The sequence below is a fragment of the Tachyglossus aculeatus genome, chromosome X1, assembly GCF_015852505.1.
Source record: "Tachyglossus aculeatus isolate mTacAcu1 chromosome X1, mTacAcu1.pri, whole genome shotgun sequence".
NCBI classification, from domain to species: domain Eukaryota; kingdom Metazoa; phylum Chordata; class Mammalia; order Monotremata; family Tachyglossidae; genus Tachyglossus; species Tachyglossus aculeatus.
Window position 1 is genome coordinate 110,071,605 of NC_052101.1, and position 24,705 is coordinate 110,096,309.

The 24,705-nt window shown below is 46.1% G+C and overlaps 1 protein-coding gene across 4 annotated transcripts in view; it reads right to left on the bottom strand.

Annotated features, from left to right (window-relative positions):
- The window catches only part of RFX2 (regulatory factor X2), a 182,068-nt gene that overhangs the window by 3,587 nt on the left and 153,776 nt on the right, over window positions 1-24,705 (bottom strand). For all 4 annotated transcript variants that reach the window (XM_038740367.1, XM_038740369.1, XM_038740368.1 and 1 more), the window contains 3 exons: window positions 21,466-21,674; window positions 13,782-13,935; window positions 2,272-2,314 (listed from right to left, as the gene is read on the bottom strand). In XM_038740367.1, the coding sequence (XP_038596295.1) occupies window positions 2,272-2,314; window positions 13,782-13,935; window positions 21,466-21,674 (406 nt within the window). The remainder of the gene's footprint in view (window positions 1-2,271; window positions 2,315-13,781; window positions 13,936-21,465; window positions 21,675-24,705) is intronic.

Sequence of the window (24,705 nt, forward strand, 5' to 3'; positions counted from 1 at the left end):
GGAGGCTGACAGTTGATAGTACCACGAGGAGTTGAACTGGGACGTGAAAATGCTTGAACCATGGTGGTGGCTTATTGGGGGGAGAGGAAGGGGCGGATCCAGGAAATGTTTTGGAGAGAGAATTGTAGCGATTTGGCAGGAGACCGAATGTGAGGGCTGAAAGACAGGAAGGAATCAAGGATGATACCAAGACTGGAGGCTTCTGGGACACAGAGGATGATGGTGGTATTTACAGAGATGGGAAAGCTGGGAAGAAAGAAGGGTTTTGGAGGGAAAGTGAGAGGTTCCGTTTTGGATGTGTTGAGTTTGAGATGCCAATGAGACATCCACCCTCCATGCTGATCTCCCTGTCTCTATCCACTCCAGTCCATGCTTCACCCATATCATCTGTTTAAAACACAAGTCTCCCCGTGCCTAAAAACCCTTAAATGGATGCCCATTTCTCTCTTATCCACTCTTTCCTCCTTCCCACATCTCAGCCAATATTCTTTGTTCCTCTCCAGGCAACCTACTCACGGTGCCTCACTCTCATCTCTCCTGGTGCCAACCACTAGCTTACATTTTCCCCCTTGCCTGCCTGGAACTCCCTCCCTCTTCATATCTAACAGACTATTGCTCTCTTCACCTTCAAAATCCTTCTGAAACCACATCACCTCCTGGAGGCCGTCCCCTAATTGATTTATAATCTCCCCATTTTGGATTCCCCAACTGCCACTTCAAGTACTCACAACACCCTGCACCATTTATGTGCTTTACTACTTTCTCTCATCTGTAATTTAGTTTAGTGCCTGTCTCCCCGGCTAGACTGTAAGCTCTCTGAGGGAGGGAATCATGTACGTTCGTTCTGTTGTACTCTTCTAGACGCTTACTACAGTGCTCTGCACATACTAAGTGCTCAGTGGTGCTCATACTACTGGTTGATTGACTGAAGTAGCATTGGAAGCCAAGAGAGCTTTAAGATTGAAGGGCGAGGGAGAGGTCAGGGCTTGAGAGACCACCGCTCTCCCCATCTTCAGAGCCTTATTAAAATCCCATCTCCTCCAAGAAGCCTTCCCTGACTATACCCTCATTTTCCCTAGTCCCTCTCCCTTCTGCGTTGCCTCTGCACCTGGAATTCACCCCACCCTCGGCCCCACAACACTTACGTAGATATATCCACAATTACTTTAATGTCTGTTTCCCCGTCTAGACTGCAAGCTCCTGGTGGGCAGAGACTGTGTCTACCAATTGTTTCATATTGTCCTCTCCCAGGCGCTTAGTATGGTGCTCTGCTCGTGGTAAGCGCTCAATAAATACCACTGATTAATTGATCGACTGAGAGGTAGACTTAGGAATCATCTGCATAGAGGTGTATAAACGTCATGCCAGTGGTTGAGCTCCGTGCGAGACTGAGTGTAGACCAAGGCGAGTAGGATCCAGAACAGAGTCTTGCTAGGGGATAAGAGGTGAAAGATGAACCAGCAAAAGAAACTGAGAAGGAGCAGTTGGAGAGGTAGGCGGAGAACCCGGAGAGTACCATGTTGGCAAAACCAAGATCTGATTGTGGTCCAAGGAGAAGAGGGTGGTCAACAGTGTCGAAGGTGGCAGAGAGCTCGAGGAGGATTAGGACAGAGTAGAGCCTGTTGAACTTGACTATGAGGAGGTCGTTGGTGACTTTGGAGAGTAGTCTCGGTGAAGTGAAGGGGGTGGAAACCTGATTGTAGAGGTTCAAGAAGAGAGTTAGTGGCAACAAAGTGAAGGCAGTGGATGCAGATCATCCTTTCTAGGAGGTAGGACGTGAAAGGGAGGAGGGAGACAGGGTGATAGTCTGAAGAGGCCAGGGGAACCGGAGGAGCCTTTTTTAGTAGAGACGGGACTTGGGTGAGTTTGAGGGCCAAGGGGAAGGAGCCATCTGAGAAAGAGGAGGTGAACAGTAAGGGTAAGGGAGTTCAGGACCTTAGTCACTGAGATAATCAGTCTCAATTCTTTCTAAGGAAGGAACACCAGGCAGGGACTCTGCTACGGGGCCCATTTTCTGGACCACGTTTTCAGTTTAGGAAAACGTAAATAGATGGACCCAATCCACGTGGGATTCCCCACCTACTGCCTCCTCCATCCACTGGGCTTGATGCTGCCCTGCTCTGTCTCACCCTAGCCTGTCCCCCTCACTCACCAGGTTCACTGTGGGCTGGAAAAAGGGAGGACAATCCCACAGACTAAACCTCAATCTCCTTTGGTGCACAGCAGAATACTACAGCCAGTAAAAATAAACAAATAAATGTGAGAACCCACCTTTATCCAGCAGTGTTACTGACAAGGAAGTAAGGTCATTGAACTAAAGAGAAAAAAGAAGAAAAAGAATTCCACAGTTTAAGAGGAGTACACATCCTGGAAAAGAGAACTAGAAAATTGCTTGTTGGCTACTATATAATGAGTTCACATAAACATTCAAGCACGTGTCATTTGAGAATAACACTACACATCTTTCTGAGCTGAGAAGCAGCATGTCCTAGTGGAAAGAGCAGAGGACTCGGGGAGTCAGGAGCCCCGGGCTCTAATCTCAGCTCTGCCACTTGCGATCAATCAATCGATGGTATTTACTGAGCACTTTCTGTGAGCGGAGCACTGTACTAAGCACCTGGGAGAGTACAATACAACAGAGTTGGGTAGACACATTCCCTGCCCACCATGAGCTTACAACCCATAATGTTCTTTGAACTATTTTAGTCCCTTAGATGGAGAGGGGAAAGGGGGTGGAGGGAGGGGATTTTATTTTCTTGAGATGAACTTCAAAAATAATCTGCAATTGGCAAAACCTTTTACTTTTGTCTAATTCTTAGACCTAAAAAAATTGTACCCAATTTTTAACAACTAGAATACACCTGCTGTGGGACCATGGGGAAATCATCATCATCATCAATCGTATTTATTGAGCGCTTACTATGTGCAGAGCACTGTACTAAGCGCTTGGGAAGTACAAACTGGCAACATATAGAGACAGTCCCTACCCAACAGTGGGCTCACAGTCTAAAAGAGTGGGCTCACAGTCTAAAAGAGTGGGCTCTTCTCTGGGGCTCAGTTTCCTCACTGGTAAAATGAGGATTAAACACCTGTTCTCCCTCCCCTTTAGACTGCGAACCACAGTAAGATCCTCAAGGGCAGGGATCGGTATCTACCAAATCTATTCAACTCTCCCAAGTGCTTAGTCCAGTGCTCTGCACAAAGTAAGCAGGTAATCAATACCACTGATTGATTGATGTGGGACAGGAACTGCATCTAAGTTGACTGTATCTTCCCAAAGCTTGGCAAATAGTAAGCATCCATCAAATACTATTACTACTATCATCATCATCATCAATATCATAACAATAAAAACTCTGTCCCAGTGCATCACTTACACTACAGCAAGACTTCCGATGATTCAGAGGGATCATTTAGCAAGAATATTATTGCCTAGGAAACGTTAGTTAACTTTAACCACGCTTGCATAGGGCAGGCCCATTTGTTCAAATAATCTTCTGCCAGAAAATATTGTTTTTTGGCCTGAATCTATACAAAACAAACCTAATGTACAGCACCGAGCTAACGTTATGGGGATTGACACATGGGCGTCATATGTCTCTAGTCATCCACCCACAGGTAACCACTATCACTAACATAGGAAAAGATACAGACATCCCTGGGAAAGCAATCAATCAATCCATCAGTTGCAGTTATTCATTCGTTCGATCGTATTTACTGAGCGCTTACTGTGTGTAGAGCACTGTACTAAGCTCTTGGAAAGTACAATTCAGCAACAAAGAGAGACAATCCCTGCCCACAATGGGCTTACAGTCTAGAAGTTGAGCCCTTACTGTGTGCAGAGCACTGTATTAAGTACTTGGGAGAGCACAGTACAACAGAGTTGGTAGGCACGCTCCCTGCCCACAGGGAGCTTACAATCTAGAGGGGAAAGAGACAATAAAATAAGCAATTTATGGATATGTACATTGAGTACTGTGGGGCTGAGGGTGGGGTGGATACCAAATGCCCAAAGGGTACAGATCAGAACAGTGCTTTGCACATAGTAAGCACTTAATAGATGCCATTATTATTATTATCCAAGGGCATAGACGACGCAGAAAGGAAATAAAGCAGAAAGCACATATAGAAACCTTCCTCTCCTCCCTCTCCCCACCACCCCCCAGCCACATTAGGACATGAACAAGAAAATGATGCATATTAAAATTGCATATGCAGGCACAAAGACACACACACACAAACACATAAATACACACACTTAGGCAGGGTTATGGGGAGAGAAAGGGAGACCTCAAGGCCCTAAACTCAGGACCAGAGATCCAGTGGGAAAGCCAGGTGGCAAGGACAGGGAGCAGGGAAAGGATGCAAATGGGAGTTTGTGGAGATTGGGGGATAACTGGGAAGAAGAGGAGCAGATAGGGAAAGAAAAAAAAATGAGATCATTGTACTTTGAAGAGAAAACTCACAAAAAAATCCTTGGAGCATTTTAGCTAGCTTTAGTTTACATTCTGTATGGTGCCAAATGGAGATTCGTGCATTTTTTCAGGATGGGGGATACATGGACGTGTTTGAAAGCAGTGGGGAAGGAGATGTTGGAGAGTGAGTGGTTGAAAATGGCAGGGAGGGAAGAAGGGAGGTGGTAAGTTTTTAATACGGTGCACGGGGATGGGGTTGGAGGTGCAGGTGGATGGAGTAGATTTTGAGGGAAGGGAGATCTTGCGATGCTGCTGGGAAAGATGGGAAACTCAAAGAGGGGACAGGAGGAGGAGAGGAGTGGATTGTACAGGGAAAATTTTACAGAGACAACATCTGATGGTTTCAGTTTAATCAGTGAAATAAGTGGCAAGGTCATAGGGGCAAGAAATGGGGGAGACAGAGGCACAGGGGGTTTGAGGAAGGGGTTAAAAGCCTAATATAACTGGAGCGGGCAGTGGGCAAGGGATAATAAAGATAAGGAAGTATTGTTGCAAGTGGAGGAGAGGACAGAATTAAAGCAGATGAGGATGAGTTTGAGATGGATGAGGTCAGCCTGGTCGTGGATTTCCAACAGTGTCACTCAGCCTGGTCGTGGATTTCCAACAGTGTCACTCCGCAGTTTGTGCACAGGAGTGAAGGATGCATACTGTAGAGGTCATCCACGGTTCCGGTTTGGGAAGGGCAGGAACAGGGACAGGGGAGCCGGGGAGTTGCGTTCAGCGGAGAGGATGGAGTTGAGGGCGTGGGTTTGTACATCAGAGAAGGACTGGTGGATATGGAGACCAAACGGAGCAAGATGGCTTTGGTAAAGTGGAGGGGGCGTTGAGAGATCAGAGGTTTCTGTGAGGGCCTAGGAAAGATTTGTGGGGAGCGGGTGTGTGGGAGAGAAGGCAAATGAGGCGGTTGTGAGTGGATAGAGGAATTTCAGTCGACGAGGTTAGAGATTGTTCAGTGACTAGAGATGATGAGACTGAGTGTGTGTCCAAGTTGGTGAGTCTGCGAGGTGGGCTGGAGCAGAAGGTCACTGGAGCTGAGGGAAAAGAGAAACAGGTGGCTGTGGGGAGGAAAAGAGCCAAGCGAAAAGGTTCCTAGTTGAATCAGCAGGCCTGGTTCAGCCTGCCTCTAGGTGGGCATGCATCATCTAGAGGGAGAGAGGGTGGGAGGGGGGTGGGATCAGAGGGCAGTGTGCTCCGTGGGCAGGAAATGTGTCTGTTTGTTGTTATATTGTTGCTCCCAAGCGCTTAGTACAGTGCTCTACACACAGCAAGCGCTCAATAAATACCAATGACTGACTACGCGACTCCATAAAAATTATCCTTGTCTATACTAGGCTATCCTGTGCGCTCACATATGTGTGGGTGGGTGGGTGTTTCTGCATGGACCAGGTTTGCTTTGCCCCTGCAGATTTCAGACATGCACATTTCTGCTGGAGAAAACCTCTCTCTAAAAACATAAACAAAAACCAGCTCTCTCCCACCCACCAAAAAACAAAACAAAACAAAGCAACCTGGAAACACACCATGTTTGAAATCTATTTGCATTCCCCTTTCCAACTACATAAGACTGTGTCTACGTGTTGGCACGCGCACCCCATGATACAGTAGGGTCACGTTCCTTGAAAATACGGTTGAATTGGGTACATTCTCCTATAGACTCGCACGTAACAGCTTAGTATCTGTTCCAGATCCTCTGAAAAAGTAATGTGAAATTCCTTTCTGCGTTATACACTGGAAGTTAACCATCACTAAAGCAATTCTAAGCATAACCCCACAGGCACAAACTAAATGAGGACTTGTAATATGATTATGAGGCTTTGCAGGAGGCCGCAGAAGTTCGTTCTGCTGACTGCGGTAGTGATTTTTCCACGACAACGGAGAATCTGTCTAAGTTAGGCTGAACAGCAGCCTTCGTTTCGCCTCTGCACATCCCTGTGGTCAGGGCCTCAGGTTACCGTACACGAGGCCGGATGCCAGGATTCCTGGGCTTCATTTCCAACAGCAGCTTCTGTCTCTGAGATCTCTTACCTTCATTCCTTCAGTCCCTTCATTTGCGAGGCACTGGAATGGACCACATCTTGCTGGAGGAGGAAGTTCTTTTTTTTACGGTATTTGTTAAGTGCTTACTACACGTCAAGCACTGTTCTAAGCGCTGGGGTGGAGACAAGTTAATCGGGTTGGACACAGTCCCATATGGGGCTCACCCTCTTAACGGTACTACTAACCAAATTTATACTCGGCGCTTAGACTGTGAGCCCTATGTTTCCATCCCGATTATCTTGTATCTACACCAGCCCTAAAAACAGTGCTTGGCAATCAATCAATCCATCAATCGTATTTATTGAGCGCTTACTGTGTGCAGAGCACTGTACTAAGCACTTGGGAAGTACAAATTGGCAACATATAGAGACAGTCCCTACCCAACAGTGGGCTCACAGTCTAAAAGAGTGGGCTCACAGTCTAAAAGACTGTGACACATAGTAAGCGCTTAACAAGTACCATAATTAGTACCGACCCCCCGGCCTCTTCGGTCCCTGCAGCTTTTTTGCTCTCCTGCCACATCCCTTTTGTACAGAGCTGGACTCTGTCGTTTGGTATTTTGGTTTTTCTTTCTTTCATCGCTCATCTATCAGTGGTATTTAGTGGGCAGGGCACTGTAGTAAGCACCTGGCAAAGTAAATGACACACAGTGATCCCTGCCCACAGGGTTACATTCTACAGGGGGAGACGGATAATACAATGGACAGGGAACGTGTCTGCTGTATTGTTATGTTGTACTTTCCCAAGCACTTAGTACAGCGCTCTGTGCACAGTAAGCGCTCAATAAATACGATGGATTGGTTGTTAGAATCAATTCCAGACAGGGGAAATGGCAGAGATTAAGGATACGCTCATAAGTGCTGTGTGGGGCTGGCATAATCATCAAAGTGCTTAAGTGCTCATTTGAGCCTCGGCAGCCGCCACTGATCCCACCCCAGTGCTTGGCACATAGTAAGCGCTTAACAAATATCATCAACATCATCAAGGGAAGTGTGTTTTGATGGTGGTCGCTAAGGTCAGAATTAAAAAGGTCAATCAATCAATTGTATTTAATCAGCACTTACTGTATTGCAAGCGCTTGGGAAAGTAATAATAATAATAAGAATAATAATGATGGCATTTATTAAGCGCTTACTATGTGCAAAGCACTGTTATAAACGCTGGGGAGGTTACAATAATAATAATAATAATAATGATGGCATTTGTTAAGCGCTTACTATGTGCAAAGCACTGTTCTAAGCGCTGGGGAGGTTACAAGGTGATCAGGTTGTGCCACAGAGGGCTCACAGTCTTAATCCCCATTTTCCAGATGAGGGAACTGAGGCCCAGAGAAGTGAAGTGACTTGCCCAAAGTCACACAGCTGACAGTTGGCGGAGCCAGGATTTGAACCCATGACCTTGGACTCCAAAGCCCGTGCTCTTTCCACTGAGCCACACTGCTTCTCTACAAGGCCCTACTGAGAGTTCACCTCCTCCAGGAGGCCTTCCCAGACTGAGCCCCTTCCTTCCTCTCCCCCTCGTCCCCCTCTCCATCCCCCATCTTACCTCCTTCCCTTCCCCACAGCACCTGTATATATGTATATATGTTTGTACATATTTATTACTCCATTTATTTATTTATTTATTTTACTTGTACATATCTATTCTATTTATTTTATTTTGTTAGTATGTTTGGTTTTGTTCTCTGTCTCCCCCTTTTAGACTGTGAGCCCACTGTTGGGTAGGGACTGTCTCTATATGTTGCCAATTTGTACTTCCCAAGCGCTTAGTACAGTGCTCTGCACATAGTAAGCGCTCAATAAATACGATTGATGATGATGATGACGAATACAAGTACAATACAACAGAGTTGGTGGACACGTTCCCTGCCCTCATCGAGCTTGCCGTCTAGAGGTGAAAGAAAGAATCGAAATATAGATATAGTACAATGCAGAACAAAAGGAGTGTGGGGTGGAGAGTCCTCCTCGCCTAGAAATTCCCCATGTCACTTCACAATACAGCAGCTTCTCGGATACCCTGCTGCTCTCTGTGGCTCACTCGGCAGAGCTGGGTTGGGGTGACGTCCAGCACCTTGTTCGTGATTCTCTCCCGCCTTTGATTTCCAGTGTGGCTTTCGGGTTAATGCCGATGAAAAGGCTCAAGAAGCTGGATGTACCCGCAGGTCTAGGAGTCGAGGCTATAAAGGGGACGAGATACCAGCATAGCTTTGCCGACTAGACTGGGTGCCTCAGTCCACGACTCCCGAAACCTGTGGACTTCCAATTTGGCATGGCCTGGAATTTTCCCGGGCCTGGAATGCCCTCCCTCTGCCCATCCGCCAAGCTAGCTCTCTTCCTCCCTTCAAGGCCCTATTGAGAGCTCACCTCCTCCAGGAGGCCTTCCCAGACTGAGCCCCTTCCTTCCTCTCCCCCTCATCCCCCTCTCCATCCCCCCCTTCTTACCTCCTTCCCTTCCCCACAGCACCTGTATATATGTTTGTACATATTTATTACTCTATTTATTTATTTATTTATTTTACTTGTACATATCTATTCCATTTATTTTATTTTGTTAGTATGTTTGGTTTTGTTCTCTGTCTCCCCCTTTTAGACTGTGAGCCCACTGTTGGGTAGGGACTGTCTCTATATGTTGCCAATTTGTACTTCCCAAGCGCTTAGTACAGTGCTCTGCACATAGTAAGCGCTCGATAAATACGATTGATGATGATGATGAGGAGGCTGATTTCTCAAACTCATCCTGTTCTTCAGAAGGAACTTTCTGCTTTAGTGGCAGCTGCACCATCTACTAGGGGAAAAAAGACAGCCACTCTTCTCCCTCTTCATGTGGGGCGAGGGGCAGGTACGACTCTATTTACTGATGAAAATCTATCCATTTAGGCACAACTGAGGCTGGGCTGGTGTGGAGTTAAACCCGTGTTGGGAAGCAGCCAACACCTTATCCCCAGGCCACCACGGAGAAGCAGCGTGGCTCGATGGAGAGAACCCGGGCCGTGGAGTTAGGGGTCACGGGTTCAAATCCAGGCTCCGCCAAGTGTCAGCTGTGGGACTTTGGGCAAGTCACTTCACGTCTCTGGGCCTCAGTTACCTCATCTGTAAAATGGGGATGAAGACTGTGAACCCCCCAGAGACAACCTGATCACCTTGTAACCTCCCCAGTGCTTAGAATAGTGCTTTGCACACAGTAAGTGCTTAATAAATGCCATCATTATTATTATTATCATTGGAGACCCACAAAGACCCACAGCACGCAGGCCTATCTCCTGAGAGTGAACTTCAATTCAGTCCCTTCAAGAAGCCCAAGAATCCAAGTGTAATACAGTACAATCGCAGACCATTTAAACACCCCTCTGTAAACTCTCTGCACTTTTGTACATCCAGATTATGCCCAGTCCTGACTGATCAGGGAGAACTTCCACCTGCTTTCAAAATCCGTGCCTGACACTATCCCCTCTCACCTTCTACGGTCACTCGCTCCCACATTCCTTCCTTCCCTAACCACCATCTTCAATCACTTAATCTCTGATGGTTCTTTTCCCTCTACCTTCAAATACACTCACCGCTCTCCCATATTAATTACTGCCCCATTTTCTGGCTCCCGCTCCTGTTTAAACTCCTGGAAAGGTCGTATACATTCACTGCCTCCGTTGCTCTCGCTCTGAACCCCCTTCTTGGCCCGCTGCAATCTGGTTTCCGCCCTTCTTTATTGCCCTGAGACTGTTCTCTCCAAGGTCACCAATGATCTCCTTCTTGCCAAATCTAATGGACTCTACTCCGTCCTTATCCACTGAACCTCTCAGCTGCCTTTGATATTATGGATCACTCCCTCCTCCTGGAAATGCTATCTAATCTTGGTTTCATAAACAGTTCTCTCCTGGTTTTCCTGACTCTCCTGGGCATAGGCAGAAACACCAACCTGAACTCTGCATCTTCCCTACCAAATCCTCTGCTCCTCCATCACCATCCTCTTTGTTTTCGAAGCCCTCAACCTGTTTCTTGATTCCTTGTTCTCTTTCAAGTCTCACATTCAGTCTGGGGCTAAATTCTGTTTTCCTTTCCACGGCATTTCCTGGAATGACCTCTTCTTCTCCAATCAAGCGAAGCAATGAGGCCTAGTGGATAGAGCATGGGCCTGGGAATCAACAGGACTGGGGTTCTTATCCTGGCTCCACCACTTGTCCGCTGTGTGACCTGGGCAAGTCACTTAACTTCTCTGTGCCTCAGTTACTTCATCTGTAAAATGAGGATTAAGACTGTGCGCCTCATGGGGGACATGGACTGTGTCCAACTTGATTAGCTTGTATCTACCCCAGCGCTTAGTACGGTGCCTGACATATAGTAAACGCTTAACAAATACCATAAGGAGAGAAAAACGGCCTCCATCCCGGCCCGGGTGCTTGTCATAACCCTTGTCCCCTCCTACCCCATCTCGCTACTCTCCTACACTCTGCGCTCCTCTAATGCTAACCTTCTCATTGTACCTTGATCTCGTCTATCTCGCCAGCAACTCTTCGCTCACATCCTGCCTCTGGCCCGGAATGCCCTCCCTCCTCGGATCCGACAGACAATTACCCTCCCCTGCTTCAAAGCCTTATCAAAGGCACATCTCCTCCAAGAGGCCTTCCCTGACTAAGCTCTCCTTTCCTCTTCTTCCACTCCCTTCCGCAATACCCAGACTTAGTATGGTGCCTGACATATAGTAAACACTTAACAAATACCATAAGGAGAGAAAAACGGCCTCCATCCCGGCCCGGGTGCTTGTCATAACCCTTGTCCCCTCCTACCCCATCTCGCTACTCTCCTACACTCTGCGCTTCTCTAATGCTAACCTTCTCATTGTACCTTGATCTTGTCTATCTCGCCAGCGACTCTTCGCCCACATCCTGCCTCTGGCCCGGAATGCCCTCCCTCCTTGGATCCGACAATTACTCTCCCCCACTTCAAAGCCTTATCAAAGGCACATCTCCTCCAAGAGGCCTTCCCTGACTAAGCTCTCCTTTCCTCTTCTTCCACTCCCTTCCGCATCACCCAGACTTGCTCCCTTTGTTCATCCCCTCTCCTAGCCCGCCAGCACTTATGTCCATATCTGTAATTCGTTTATTTATATTAATGCCTGTCATCCCCCTCTAGACTGTAAACTTGTGGTGGGCAGGGAATGTGTCTGTTTATTGTCACATTACCCTTCCCCAAGCGCTTAGTCCAGTGCTCTGCACACAGTAAGTGCTCAGTAAATACATCTGAATGAATGAATGACCCAACTTGATTACCGTATCAGTCTCCTCAGTGGTCTCCACGCTTCTATCCTCTCTCCTCTCCAGTCTATATTCCCTCTGTTGCTTATATCATCTTTCTAAAATGTCATTCTGCATGTGTCTCTCCACTCCTCAGAAACTTCCCATGATTACCCATTCATCCTTGTGTCAAACAGAAACTTCTGATCATTGGCTTTAAAGCACTCATCAGCATTATCTCTCTACTATCTATCCCACAGAAGTAGTGTTAAGCAAAAGAGCACAAAATGAAGCAGTGTTTCCCAAGGGAAATCCAGTAAAGAGCATTCATAGATCCCCGAGAGCCGAAAAAATGACCGATACAAACATAGATATCTTCTAAACAGTGATTAAAAATCCAACATATATAGTTTCAGGACCAAACAGCAATGTAACTATACTTACTGCATTTGTTTTTTAATCATCATTTCATTCTGTGTTCTGGCTATCTCCCCTGCTAGATTATAAACTCCTTGAGGCCAGGGATCATGTCTACTTACTCTACTGTACTCTCCCAGGCACTTGGTACAGTGCTCTGTGAACAGTAGGTGCTCAATAAATACCACTGATTGATTGATTCTGTCTGGATATAATGTGCTAGAGTGTGAGGAGGAGTGATTGTGTGCACGCATGCAGCTTTGGATGAGGTATTAAAACACACGCCTTGAAGGGGATTCTGCAGGAATGCAATCCTTGCATTACAAGAGAACTGGATGTAAATATATACAAATAATAAGAGATTTAGAGTTAGTTTTTATGTGTATATACATAACCACTTTATTTTCAAAGTGCTATCTTGGACATCTTATTCAGTCCGTCATTAATGCTAAATTGAAATGGGCTTTTAATCACTCTATTCAAGTCAGTCAAAATATTTACCTTCCCCTTAGACTGTGAGCCAATGTGGGACAGAGATTGTGTCTGATCTGATGGTACGGTAAGGTATCTCCCGCAGCACTTAGAACAGTACAAGTCTTCAGCAAATATCACACATTATTATTCAGAGGTTAAGTGAGAGAGGAAGGGAGGTGCTTAAGCTAAGGTAAACTTTGGAGCATTACTTTTAAGGAACTGTAAAAAAAACTGCAACAGAATGCCTAAAGAAGAGAATTATAATGGGGAAAAGACTGGATTGTAGAGTGCTTCAGAGGAGAAAACAAGATATGGTCCCTGGTCCCTTCGAGTCTGCATTCTATGAGGGACACAAGAAAAACTCACATGCAATGACAAGTAGAGAAATTGCAAGCACAAAGGACCATAATGGCAGGAGAAGACACAGTGGAAGAAAACCTGAGAGAACATTAGGTATGTTAGCGAGGGTCCAAGTCTGGAAAAGAATCTTTGACTGGAAGGCAAAGGAAGTAGTCAGACCACACAGGGTGGTTTAAAGGCAAAGTCATGCGGTAGATTTAATTTTTTGGGCACTCTCTCTCTCTTTATTTATATATATATATATATATATATGTAAAATACACACACACACACACACATATAAATATATACATATATGTATGGGAGGTAATATGGCCTAGGAATCTGAATATAGGTCCCGTGCTCATTGTTTTAGATAAAATAACATCCCCCCCACCGCACTTCGTTTTAACATTTTAGATCCGTGCGAAAATTAGTATAAACAGGAAGGATTTACGGAATAGCCCTCGTCAAGAGGCATATGGGTCTCCTACAACCTAGCATGCCTCTGAACTTCAACCTGTAGTTTACCACTGGAATCCATCTACCCAACCACCCCACACTGCCCCTTGCATTTCTCTCTAAGTTGTGTTTTTAAAAGACAATTATTAACTTGGCAGCCTAACAGGCAATTTTCTCTTCAGAAGTTACGAGTAAATGTTCATTGACTTCAATTACTTCATCTTTAGGAGACTGCACTCTTACAGATCCAAAATGAGAGCAATGATCGATAACAGTAAACAGGGCAATAGCCCAGAGACATTTTCACTCTCGGCCAGAGACATCGACACCTTGACGGAGAGGGTTCTCACCTCGCCCATGACAGCGATTGGCATCTCCCCGGTGGCTTCAGCAACCCGATGCTCGACCAGATAAAACATGTACTCGTCGTAGAGCAGGCGAATCAGGTGGAAGGATCCAAAGCTGGCAGCACTCCGCAAGGTGAGATCACGGATCACCATGGAGCTGGGAAACATTTTGGAAACAAGACGTTAAAAACATCCGATGAAGGGATTCAGTGCATTAGCCCATATAATTTAAATCCAAGAACAACTTTTTCCAAATCATCTCTAAAGTGTTCTTTCACAACCTTTTGAGAATTCGTAGCCCAGTGGGCTCACTGGTACATGGTGGCCCATTTAAATGTCAACCCACTGAGATTCCCCACCACCGGTCAAACCGTCCCCTGGATTTATTAATTGCTTGCTCGACTGGGATCAGAAAGATCCTGGCAGAAGTGGGATCCACAGGAAGTTACTGCTTTTCCAAATTTCCTCTCAAGTGTTTTAGGACATGTCTACCCAGAGATGACCATCTTTATTTTCAATTGCGGTACCAAGAGATTACCCGATTCACTTGGAGCCAATTAGTAGTAGAGTGATTAAACATTTAGGTCTATTCAGCCATCCTTAACACTTGTGTCCAGGCAGTTCTTCCATAATGTGTTTTAATCTTGGACAGAATGATACTGAGGAATTAGGGGACATTCTTCTTACAACACACGTCTGTTCGGATACAATGCGATGTTTTGGAAGAAACATTTTGCATGTGTCCTTGGTGTCGACCAAGGTGTGAGTACAAAACAGGAGTTTTCTTGAACACAAGGTTCTCTAGGACTACATTATAGAAGAACTGACTGAATCCAGCATAACCTTAGCACTTGTGAACACAGCGATCCATACACTCTTTTATTCCCTTTTTTGGGCATTTATTTGTCTCTCCGTCTCTCCCCCCGCTCCCACTATTTGTAACTAACTCTATTGGCCACCTGTCTCCCTGGCAGATTTGTAAAATCCACAAGGGCAGGAACTGTCTTGTGCGTCTACTCTCCTCTATATTCTTGATTTCCTTTCTTTTGCTTTAAGCGACCAACAGTATTTCTTCACCTAATCAATCGTATTTATTGAGCGCTTACTGTGTGCAGAGCACTGTACTAAGCGCTTAGCAACATATAGAGACAGTGGGCTCACAGTCTCCTAAATTAACCCCCAATTTTATAATTCTTCTGAGTTGGGTTTTATTAGCATATAAAAAAACTGGGTGCACAGAGCCAAACAGCTATACAAAACACATGAGGGATAGGAGAGCCCAGAAGACATTTATACTGGAGGAGGGACAGGTCGGGAATGTCCCAGCTCTACTCCCTGAGTTCGTCATAGAAATACAGCCAAGCCACAGGAAGAAGCGGAGCTCCCAAGGACGTCCTCTACGTGCACAACACACATATGGCCCATGAGACAGAGACTACACCTCCACATGGGAGAATGCACCATTCGCAGAAAGATCTCGTGCCAAAGGATGCACATCCTCTTGGCCACCATCCACCCTGTAGTATTAGGGGGACCACGTGGATAAGCGGAGAGCCAGAAATCATTAGACAGTGGGCTAAACGTTAGCTGAGGGAAGTCAGTACTGGACCGACTACGGAGGGGTCACACTGTTGTGAGTTAATTTTGTGTCCACCTACGTCCTGGGGCCTCCACAGGCAGAAGAGACATGCGGGTTTTCAACAAATCCCTAAATGAATCTGCTTGTGATATTGATTGTGTGTGTGTGCCTGTGCCTCGATCACACCTGGATCCTCGAACCAGCCCGTAACACCGGTTGAGTTTCAGTGGCAATTGCCTGAAGCTAAACCAGACTGAAGTGGATCTGAATCTATTCTAAATTCATTAAATCTGAATTGTAACAGGCTTTTGAAAAATGCCGTTTTACTAGCCTGCCCTGCCTAACTTCTCAGCCGCTTGTCTGCCGTGTGACCTTGGGCAAGTCACTTCACTTCTCTGGGCCTCAGTTACCTCATCTGTAAAATGGGGATGAAGACTGTGAGCCCCATATAGGACAGGGACTGTGTCCAACCTGATTACCTTGTATCTACCCTAGCACTTAGAATAGTGCCTGGCACATAGTAAGCGCTTAACAATACGATCATTATTATTATTCTCTACCCATCCTATTTGCCCTCCCTTCTGTGTTGCCTATGCACTTGGGTCTGTACCCCAGGAAGCACTTCTTTTTGATAGCATTTACTAAGCGCTTACTATGTGCAAAGCACTGTTCTAAGCGCTAGGGAGGTTACAAGGTGATCAGGTTGTCCCACGGGGGGCTCACAGTCTTCATCCCCATTTGACAGATGAGGTAACTGAGGTCCAGAGAAGCGACTTGCCCAAAGTCACACAGCTGACAAGTGGTGGAGCCGGGATTTGAACCCATGACCTCTGACTCCGAAGCCCGGGCTCCTTCCACTGAGCCACGCTGCTTCTCAGCCCCACAGCGCTTATAGGCGCTTAGTACAGTGCTCTGCACATAGTAAGCGCTCAATAAATACGATTGATGATGGATGATAGGCGTATCCTTATACTCTGCTGCTTCCCCTAGCTGAAACTGATTGTAACTCGTCTGTGTCCCCAACTAGACTGTAACCTCCTGGAGGGCAGGGGTCGTCTCTAACTCTACAAGCACTGTACTCTCCCCCAAGCGCTCAGTACAGTGCTCTGCACACAGTAAACCCTCAACCATTGGTAGACTGACTGATTACCCATTGCTGTGGGAGTGGGTCCCTCTTCTCTTCTGCTCCCTATCTGATTTCCCTGGTGCCGTCTCCCTGTTTTCCTACTACAACCCAGCAAGCACACTTGGCTCCTCTAATGTCAACCTACTTGCTGGACCTCGATCTCATCTATCTCACCTCCGACCTCTCACCTACGTCCTGCCTCTGGCCTGGGCCGCCCTCCTTCTTCAAATTAAACAGACGATCACTCTCCCCGACTTCAAAGCCTTACTGAAGGCACATCTCCTCCAAGACGCCTTCCCCGACTAGGCCCTCTCTGCCCCCCCTCCCACTCCCTCCCATATCCACTAATGTCCATACCCATAATTTATTTTTATTAATGTCTGCCTCTCCCCTTTACACTGTAAGCTTGTTGCGGGTTGGGGATGTTTCTACCACCTGTAATATTGCACTCTCCCAAGCACTCCGTACAGTGCTCTGCACACAGTAAGTGCTCAATAATTACGATTGATTGGGCTCCTGCTACTTCCAGCTTACTTCGCACATTAAGCCATACACACTTTCTGCTTTAGAGAAGCCGCGTGGCTTAGTGGAAAGAGCACATGGGTTCTAATCCCCCCTCTGCCACCTGTTTGCTGGGTGACTTTGGGCAAGTCACTTAACTTCTCTCTGCCTCAGTTACCTCATCTGCAAAACGGGGAAAAAGTGTGAGCCCCATGTGAGACAAACTGATTACCCTGTACCTACCCCAGCGCTTAGAATGGTGCTTAGCACGTAGTAAGTGCTTAACAAATACTATGATTATTATTATCAAAGCTGAAATTCCTTTGGCAGTAGTGGAAAGGGCAAAAGCAAGAAGCAAAGGATGGAACTGTCATAAATTCCAGGTGAAGTCCAAATTAATGACTTATATGCCATAAGGAGAAAGATATATAAAATGCTTAGTGACCGTGGAATAGGGTACGTTCTAGATTATTCAACTTTCAGACATAATGTGGTTAAGCCAGTTTTTCTTTGCATTTTATATTTAGAAGATGTTTCTTTGGATCTACAGCTGCTTTACTCTGCCAACACCCTAGGGGGTAAACAGAGGGAATAGAGCATGAGCTACATTGGAAGGGAGCCACGGAAATGTCTCAAACACCCTCTTTCCCTTAGAAGAGTGTTTCATTTCTTATAAATAGAGCCAAGCTATTTACTCGTGAATGCTTCAACAGCAATGCCCTGGGAAGGAACGAGTAGAAAGAGGAAAGCCGTACGCATGACATTACTTGAGTCTAAAAGAATGAAAATTCCGACGTACAGCTGTGTTTCTCTTTCGTCCTTTTTTTGGGAGAATCAGAACCCTGAAAACCCTCTATTTCTTCTCCTCTCACAGTCTGGGGCCTAACCCCCCACCCCCATTATTCTCGCCGCACATTTCCCAATCCCAAGGCAGGATAAACCCTTCTAGGTAAGAAAAGGTTGATTTGCCTCCCTCCAAACAGGTCAGTACTGTGCTGAAGGCAATCAAGCTCTTAGTCCAGTGCTTTGCACACAGTAAGCGCTCAATAAATACGATTGAATGAACGAATGAATGAATGAATGAATGATTAGTCAACCCGAGGTGTGAGGAGGTGTGGTCCCTACCAACCTTCAACTCCACCACGACCTCAATCCATGCTAGCGTGGAAAGAAGAATTCACTTTCTCTTCTTGGTCTTCAATGACAGAAATCCGGAAATAGCAGGTGCTCAATAAAATACTGATGTCTACCCCAAAAATAGCTCAACAACCTTACTTGCAGCCTTAACAAAATGAAGTAGAAGGCAGAGAAGCAGCGTGGCTCAGTGGAAAGAGCCCGGGCTTTGGAGTCAGAGGTCATGGGTTCAAATCCCTGCTCCGCCAACTGTCAGCTGTGTGACTTTGGGCAAGTCACTTCACTTCTCTGTGCCTCAGTTCCCTCATCTGTAAAATGGGGATTAAAACTGTGAGCCCCCCCGTGGGACAACCTAATCACCTTGTAACCTCCCCAGCGCTTAGAACAGTGCTTTGCACATAGTAAGTGTTTAACAATTATTATTATTATTATTTATTTTTGGGATTCATGATTATCTAGCTTTCAACTCCCACATCTTAGACTCCATCACTGTAAAATGACTTCTTACTGAATGCCCATACATCTGGTGGGAGTTCGCATTTTGAGGGGGCCGGGGGGGGGGGACAGGCTTCCAATGACTGCTAAAATGAGTCCCTGAATCCGTTGTGAGCCCCAAACTGAAGGACATCTAAGCTTGATCCCATTGCTTAGTATGGCCATTATTATGGTGTTTGTTCAGTGCTCCCTAGGTGCCAAGCACTGTTCTAAGCACTGAGGGAGATACAAGGTTGGCAGGTTGGACACGGTCCCTGTCCTGCACGGAGCTCACCGTCCACGTAGGGGAGAGCAGAATTTTAATCCCCATTTTACAGATGAGGAAACTGAGGCACAGAGAAGTGAAGCAGCACAGCACAGTGGATAGAGCACAGACCTGAGAGTCAGAAGGACATGGGTTCTAATCCCAGCTTGGCCACTTGTCTGCTGTGTGACCTTGTGCAAGTTACTTCACTTCTCTGGGCCTCAGTTACCTCATCTGCAAAATGGGGATTGAGACTGTGAGCCCCACGTAGGAGAGGGACTGTGTCCCACCCGATTTGCCTGAATGCACCCCAGCGCTTAGTACAGCGCTTCAACACCACAATGATTATCCTCTAGACTGTGTGCTCGTCGCGGGCAGGGATCGTCTCTCTTTATTGCTGTATTGTACTTTCCCAAGAGCTTAGTCAAGTGCTCTCTGCACATGGCAAGCGCTCAATCAATACGATTGAATGAATGAATAAAAATGACTTGCCCAAGGTCACACAGCGGACAAGTAGTGGGATTAGAATCCAGGTCCTCAGACTTCCAGGCCTGTGCTCTTTCCACTAGGCCACCCCGCTTCCCTATCGCAATGAAATCAAAGTGACCTTAAGTGGCAGAATATATGAAGGTGAAGAAGCTACTCTGGTGTCAATAAGTGCAAACTGCTGAAGTTGCTGGGGATAGATTGTTTTAGCATGTCAGCCACTTGGGCAATGAGGTGACAGCATCATTTTATCATTTAAATCATATTACTATTTGGTGGGCGCACCAATGGTTGACAGCAGGAGTACTGGACAGCTCTCTATTAATCACTCATCAATAGTACCAAGCGCCCACACAGTACACAGAAAAGATGACACAAGGTCCCTGACCTCAAGGTCCTGAGGTCATCAATCAATCAATCAATCGTATTTACTGAGCGCTTACTGTGTGCAGAGCACTGTACTGAGCGCTTGGGAAGTACAAGTTGGCAACACAGAGAGACGGTCCCTACCCAACAGTGGGCTCACAGTCTAGAAGGGGGAGGCAGAGAACAAAACCAAACATATTAACAAAATAAAATAAATAGAATAGATATGTACAAGTAAAATAGAGTAATAAATATGTACAAGTAAAATAGGGTAATAAATATGTACAAACATATATACATATAAACAGGTGCTGTGGGGAAGGGAAGGAGGTAAGATGGGGGGATGGAGACGGGGACGAGGGGAAGAGGAAGGAAGGGGCTCCCAACTTTTTTCCTCTCCTCCTCCCCATCCCTCCCGCCCTACCTCCTTCACCTCTCCACAGCACCTGCATATATGTTTGTACTGACTTATTACCCTATTCATTTTACTTGTACATATTTACTATTCTATTTATTTTGTTAATGATGTGCATATAGCTATAATTCCATTTGTTCATTCATCCATTCAATCGTATTTACTGAGCGCTTACTGTGTGCAGAGCACTGTACTAAGCGCTTGGGAAGTACAAGTTGGCAACATATAGAGACGGTCCCTATTTGTTCTGACGATTTTGACACCTGTCTCCATGTTTTGTTTTGTTGTCTGTCTCCCCCTTCTAGGCTGTGAGCCCTTGCTGGGTAGGGACCGTCTCTATATGCTTCCGACTTGTACTTCCCAAGCGCCTAGTACAGTGCTCTGCACACAGTAAGCGCTCAATAAATAAGAATGAATGAATGAATGAAAAGAGTAGGTCACTAGTGCTCTGACCAATCATCATCAATCGTATTTATTGAGCGCTTACTGTGTGCAGAGCACTGTACTAAGCGCTTGAGGTCATCTAGGAGGGGCATGAAGTAGCAAACTGTCAGTACCTAATTCTTCACTGAAACGGAATTTAATCACTTTATTTGTCAGTCAAAACATTTCTCTCCCCGTTAGGCTGGGTGTCCCGTTTGGGGCAGGGACTGGGTCTGATCTGCTTGTAATGTTTCTACCCTAGCACTAAGCACAGTGCTTGGCACAGGGTAAACAGTTAACAAATAACCACCAGCTAGACAACCGAGCACAGCCCTGCCTAGACTGTGAGCCCACTGTTGGGAAGGGCCTGTCTCTATACGTTGCCAACTTGTACTTCCCAAGCGCTTAGTACAGTGCTCTGCACACAGTAAGCGCTCAATAAATACGATTGATTGATTGGAGGCCGAGGGACTGTTGAGAAACAGTGCTACCCAAATTCTCTGAGCTAAAGAAACACACTCATCTACAGGAATCTGCTCCTGGGCCACTTCCTCTCAATCCCAGGAATAACAAATGACAGATTTTATATATTTGCTCTTTGTGTTCAAAGCTTCCCATTGCCTCCCTGTGGCAAGAAGATGCTTTCTGCCTCCACCCCCCCCCCCCGTCCCCCCCCGCCGCTCTGAGCGTGACACAGAAAAAGGGAATTTTTGATGATTAAAAATGAATGACCTAATGAATGCGGAATGACTGCTAAGGATAAGCAAGAATTAGTGGCATCATTTCAACTTTGGTCCTGGAATAAGGAAACGGAGGAAGAGGCGGCTGTGAAACTTGTTCACGGGCTGGGTGTCACCCGCGGGAAGTAAGTTCCAGGGCTAGGTGCCCTTCTTTATGCAAGGACTAGTCTAAACTTACCTGTAAAAGGACCACTTCAGTAGAAATTGCCTGGCTGCTCTGGGGAAACTGGGCCTTCCCACATGGTGCTTCAGAACCTGGGTGACCACATTATCCAGCCAATTGGCCCACTGATCCAGAGAGCTCTGCTGCTGCAGGGTCAGCTTGAAATCCTGCTCCAGTTTCTGCACCAGGCCCTCCTCGCACTGGCACACCCACGAGGCTTGTTCCTGGGAAAGAAAAGAGGAAAGAAGGGATGAACAACTTGCTCTCGTTTTCCCCCTCCTTCCCGTCCCACGTGATCTTGTGCTTAAAACGCAGTCAAGACTTTCTTCAGAGGAGTTCATTAGTTTACTTCGTTCCCACAAAAGACAACTTGGGGCATGGAGAGGGGACGGGATTGGTCCAAGCGGACCCGGCAAACATGGGATGCAGCTAACCTCCTCCCTTCCGGTACTGCTCTGTTCCCCAGAGTGGCAGTGAGTTCTGTATGATCAAGGCGACAAACTCTGAGATAGGACATCATTGGCATGTGGCTATTTATAGGATCAGCAAGCCCATAATTAACCACATCACCGCAACCAGGATACGCCACTACTTTACCGGACAGAATTTGGTGCAGTATGTCTGGCCAGTTTTCCCTTTAGAACACATTTCTATGTGTAATATCTATATAACGATAATTGTGGTATTTGTCGAGCACTTATTACGTGCCAAGCACGGTAACTAAGCGCTAGGGCAGACACAAGATAACCAGGTCCCACGTGAGGCTCACAGTAGGAGGGAGAACAGGTACTGAATTCCCATTTTGCAGATGAGGCAACTGAGGCTCAGAGAAGTGAAGTGACTTGCCCAAGATCACACAGCAGACAAGTGGTGGAGCTGGCATTGGAACCCTCATATTCAATCCATCACTAAATCCTGTTGGTCTCACCTTCACAACATCGCTAAAATCCTCTCCATCCCAGCTGCTACCCCATTAATACAATCACTCATCCTAACCCGCCTGGATTACTGCATCCTCTTCCTTGCTGACCTCCCAGCCTCCTGTCCCTCCCGACTCCAGTCCATACTTCACTCTGCTGCCTGGATCATTCTTCTACAAAAGCATTCAAGACATGTTTCCCCACTCCTCAAAAAGCTACAGTGGTTGCCCATCCACCTCTACATCAAACAAAATCTCCTCACCATTGGCTTTAAAGCACTCCATCAGCCCGTCCCTTCTTACCTCACCTCGCTACTTCCCTGTCCAGCCCACACACTTCACTCGTTTAATGTTAACCTTCTCACTGTGCCTCGATCTCATCTATCTCACCGCCGACCCCTCGCCCCCAACCTGCCTCAAGCCTGGAATGTCCTCCCTCCTCAGAAACGACAGACGATTACTCTCCCTCACGTCAAAGCCTTATTGACGACAAATCTCCTCCAGGAGGCTTTCCCTAAGCCCCCCATTTCCTCTTCTCCCACTCCCTTCTTTGTCACCCTGACTTGCTTCCGTTGTTCAACCCCCCTGCCCAGCCCCACAGCACTTATGTACATGTCATATCTGTCATTTATTTATTTATGCATTTATTTTATCAGTCTGCCTCCCTGCCTCTACACTGTAAGCTCGCTGTGGGCATGGAATGTATCTGTTCATTGTTGTATTGTACTCTCCCAAGCGCTTAGTTCAGTGCTCTGCATCCAGTAAGCGCTCAATAAATATGAGTGAATCAATGAATAAACCCACAGATCCTTCTGATTCTCAGGCTCATGCTCTATTCCCGTAGCCCAAGCTGCTTCTCGCAGCATCCTTTTTGGGCTGTGAGATTATGCCTGGTATGAGTCAAAGGGCTAGGGCCCTTGACTCATACTGCTCAGGCTGTGAGCCCTATGGTGGGGATAGAGACTGGATCTGACGGCACATAGTAAGAACTTAAATACCAAAATGATCATTATTATTGTTATTATTATTATTATTGAGGCACTTCAGATGAGCCAAGGTACTCACAATTTACACAGAGCAAGGTGTACTGAAGTATGCTCCCTGACTCCATGGCTCACTTTAGGAGGGGGGTTTCTGGGGAGCTAACCTTAGCCTGTTTTTCTTCAGCAGCTCTGATTCTACAACTGTAGATCCAAAGAGAAAGACAGCTCACCCCCACCTTGAATCCACCACCTTCCATGTTGTAAGAATCACCCAAAAGCCTGGAGGTGTGCAATGAGGACTTAAGAAAAAACAATTTTTCAAAATTTTTCCAAAACCTTAAGTGTACCTAGTGTGTCATATAATGGACAAATGTAATTGTAGTGTATTGACTCCTGTGCTTTGCATAGTGCTTGGCACATACCAATCACTTAACAAACACCACAATTATTACTAGGAGTAGTACTACCCCAGTCATAGAGACCAACTGTAGCTCATAATTGGGCTTCTGATTTGACAGGGCATGGAGTAATCCCATTAAAAAAAATTACAAAAACTCTGCCCCTTTCAACTGCAGACCTCAAAGCATTTTACAAACATGTATGAATTCCTCTGGCCTCAGCAGGAGTTGGTGCAACATGCAACTGGTGAAACTAGTGACATTCTAAAGTCAACAGGGAATAGTATTTTGCTTGTGCTAATACAATTTCCTTAATCGTAAACTCCAGTAATGATAGCTACGATTGTGGTATTTAAGAGCCGACTTTGTGTCAAGCACAATATTAAGTACTGGGGTAAATACAAGCAGCAGCTGCTGACCTGCTGTCTGACCTTGGGCAAGTGACTTAAGTTCTCTGTGCCTCATCTTCCTCATCTGTAAAATGGGGATTCAGTACCTGTTCTTCCTCCTTCTTAAACTGTGAGCCCCATGTGTGATAGAGACTGTGTCAGATGATCTTTTTTTAAAAAGGTATTTGTTAAGTGCTTCCTATGAGCTAGCACTGTACTAAGTGCTGTACTAAGTGCTGGCTTCTTTTAGACTGTGAGCCCACTGTTGGGTAGGGACTGTCTCTATATGTTGCCAATTTGTACTTCCCAAGCGCTTAGTACAGTGCTCTGCACATAGTAAGCGCTCAATAAATACGATTGATGATGATGATGATAAGAATCAATGGATAGAGCATGAGCCTCGGAGTCAGAAGGTCGTGGGTTCTAATCCCAGCTCTGCCACTTGTCTGCTGTGTGACCTTGGGCAAATCACTTCACTTCTTTGTGGTTCAGTTACCTCATCTGTAAAATGGGGATTGAGACTGTGAGCCTCATGTGCGACAGGGACTGTGTCTAACCCAATTTGC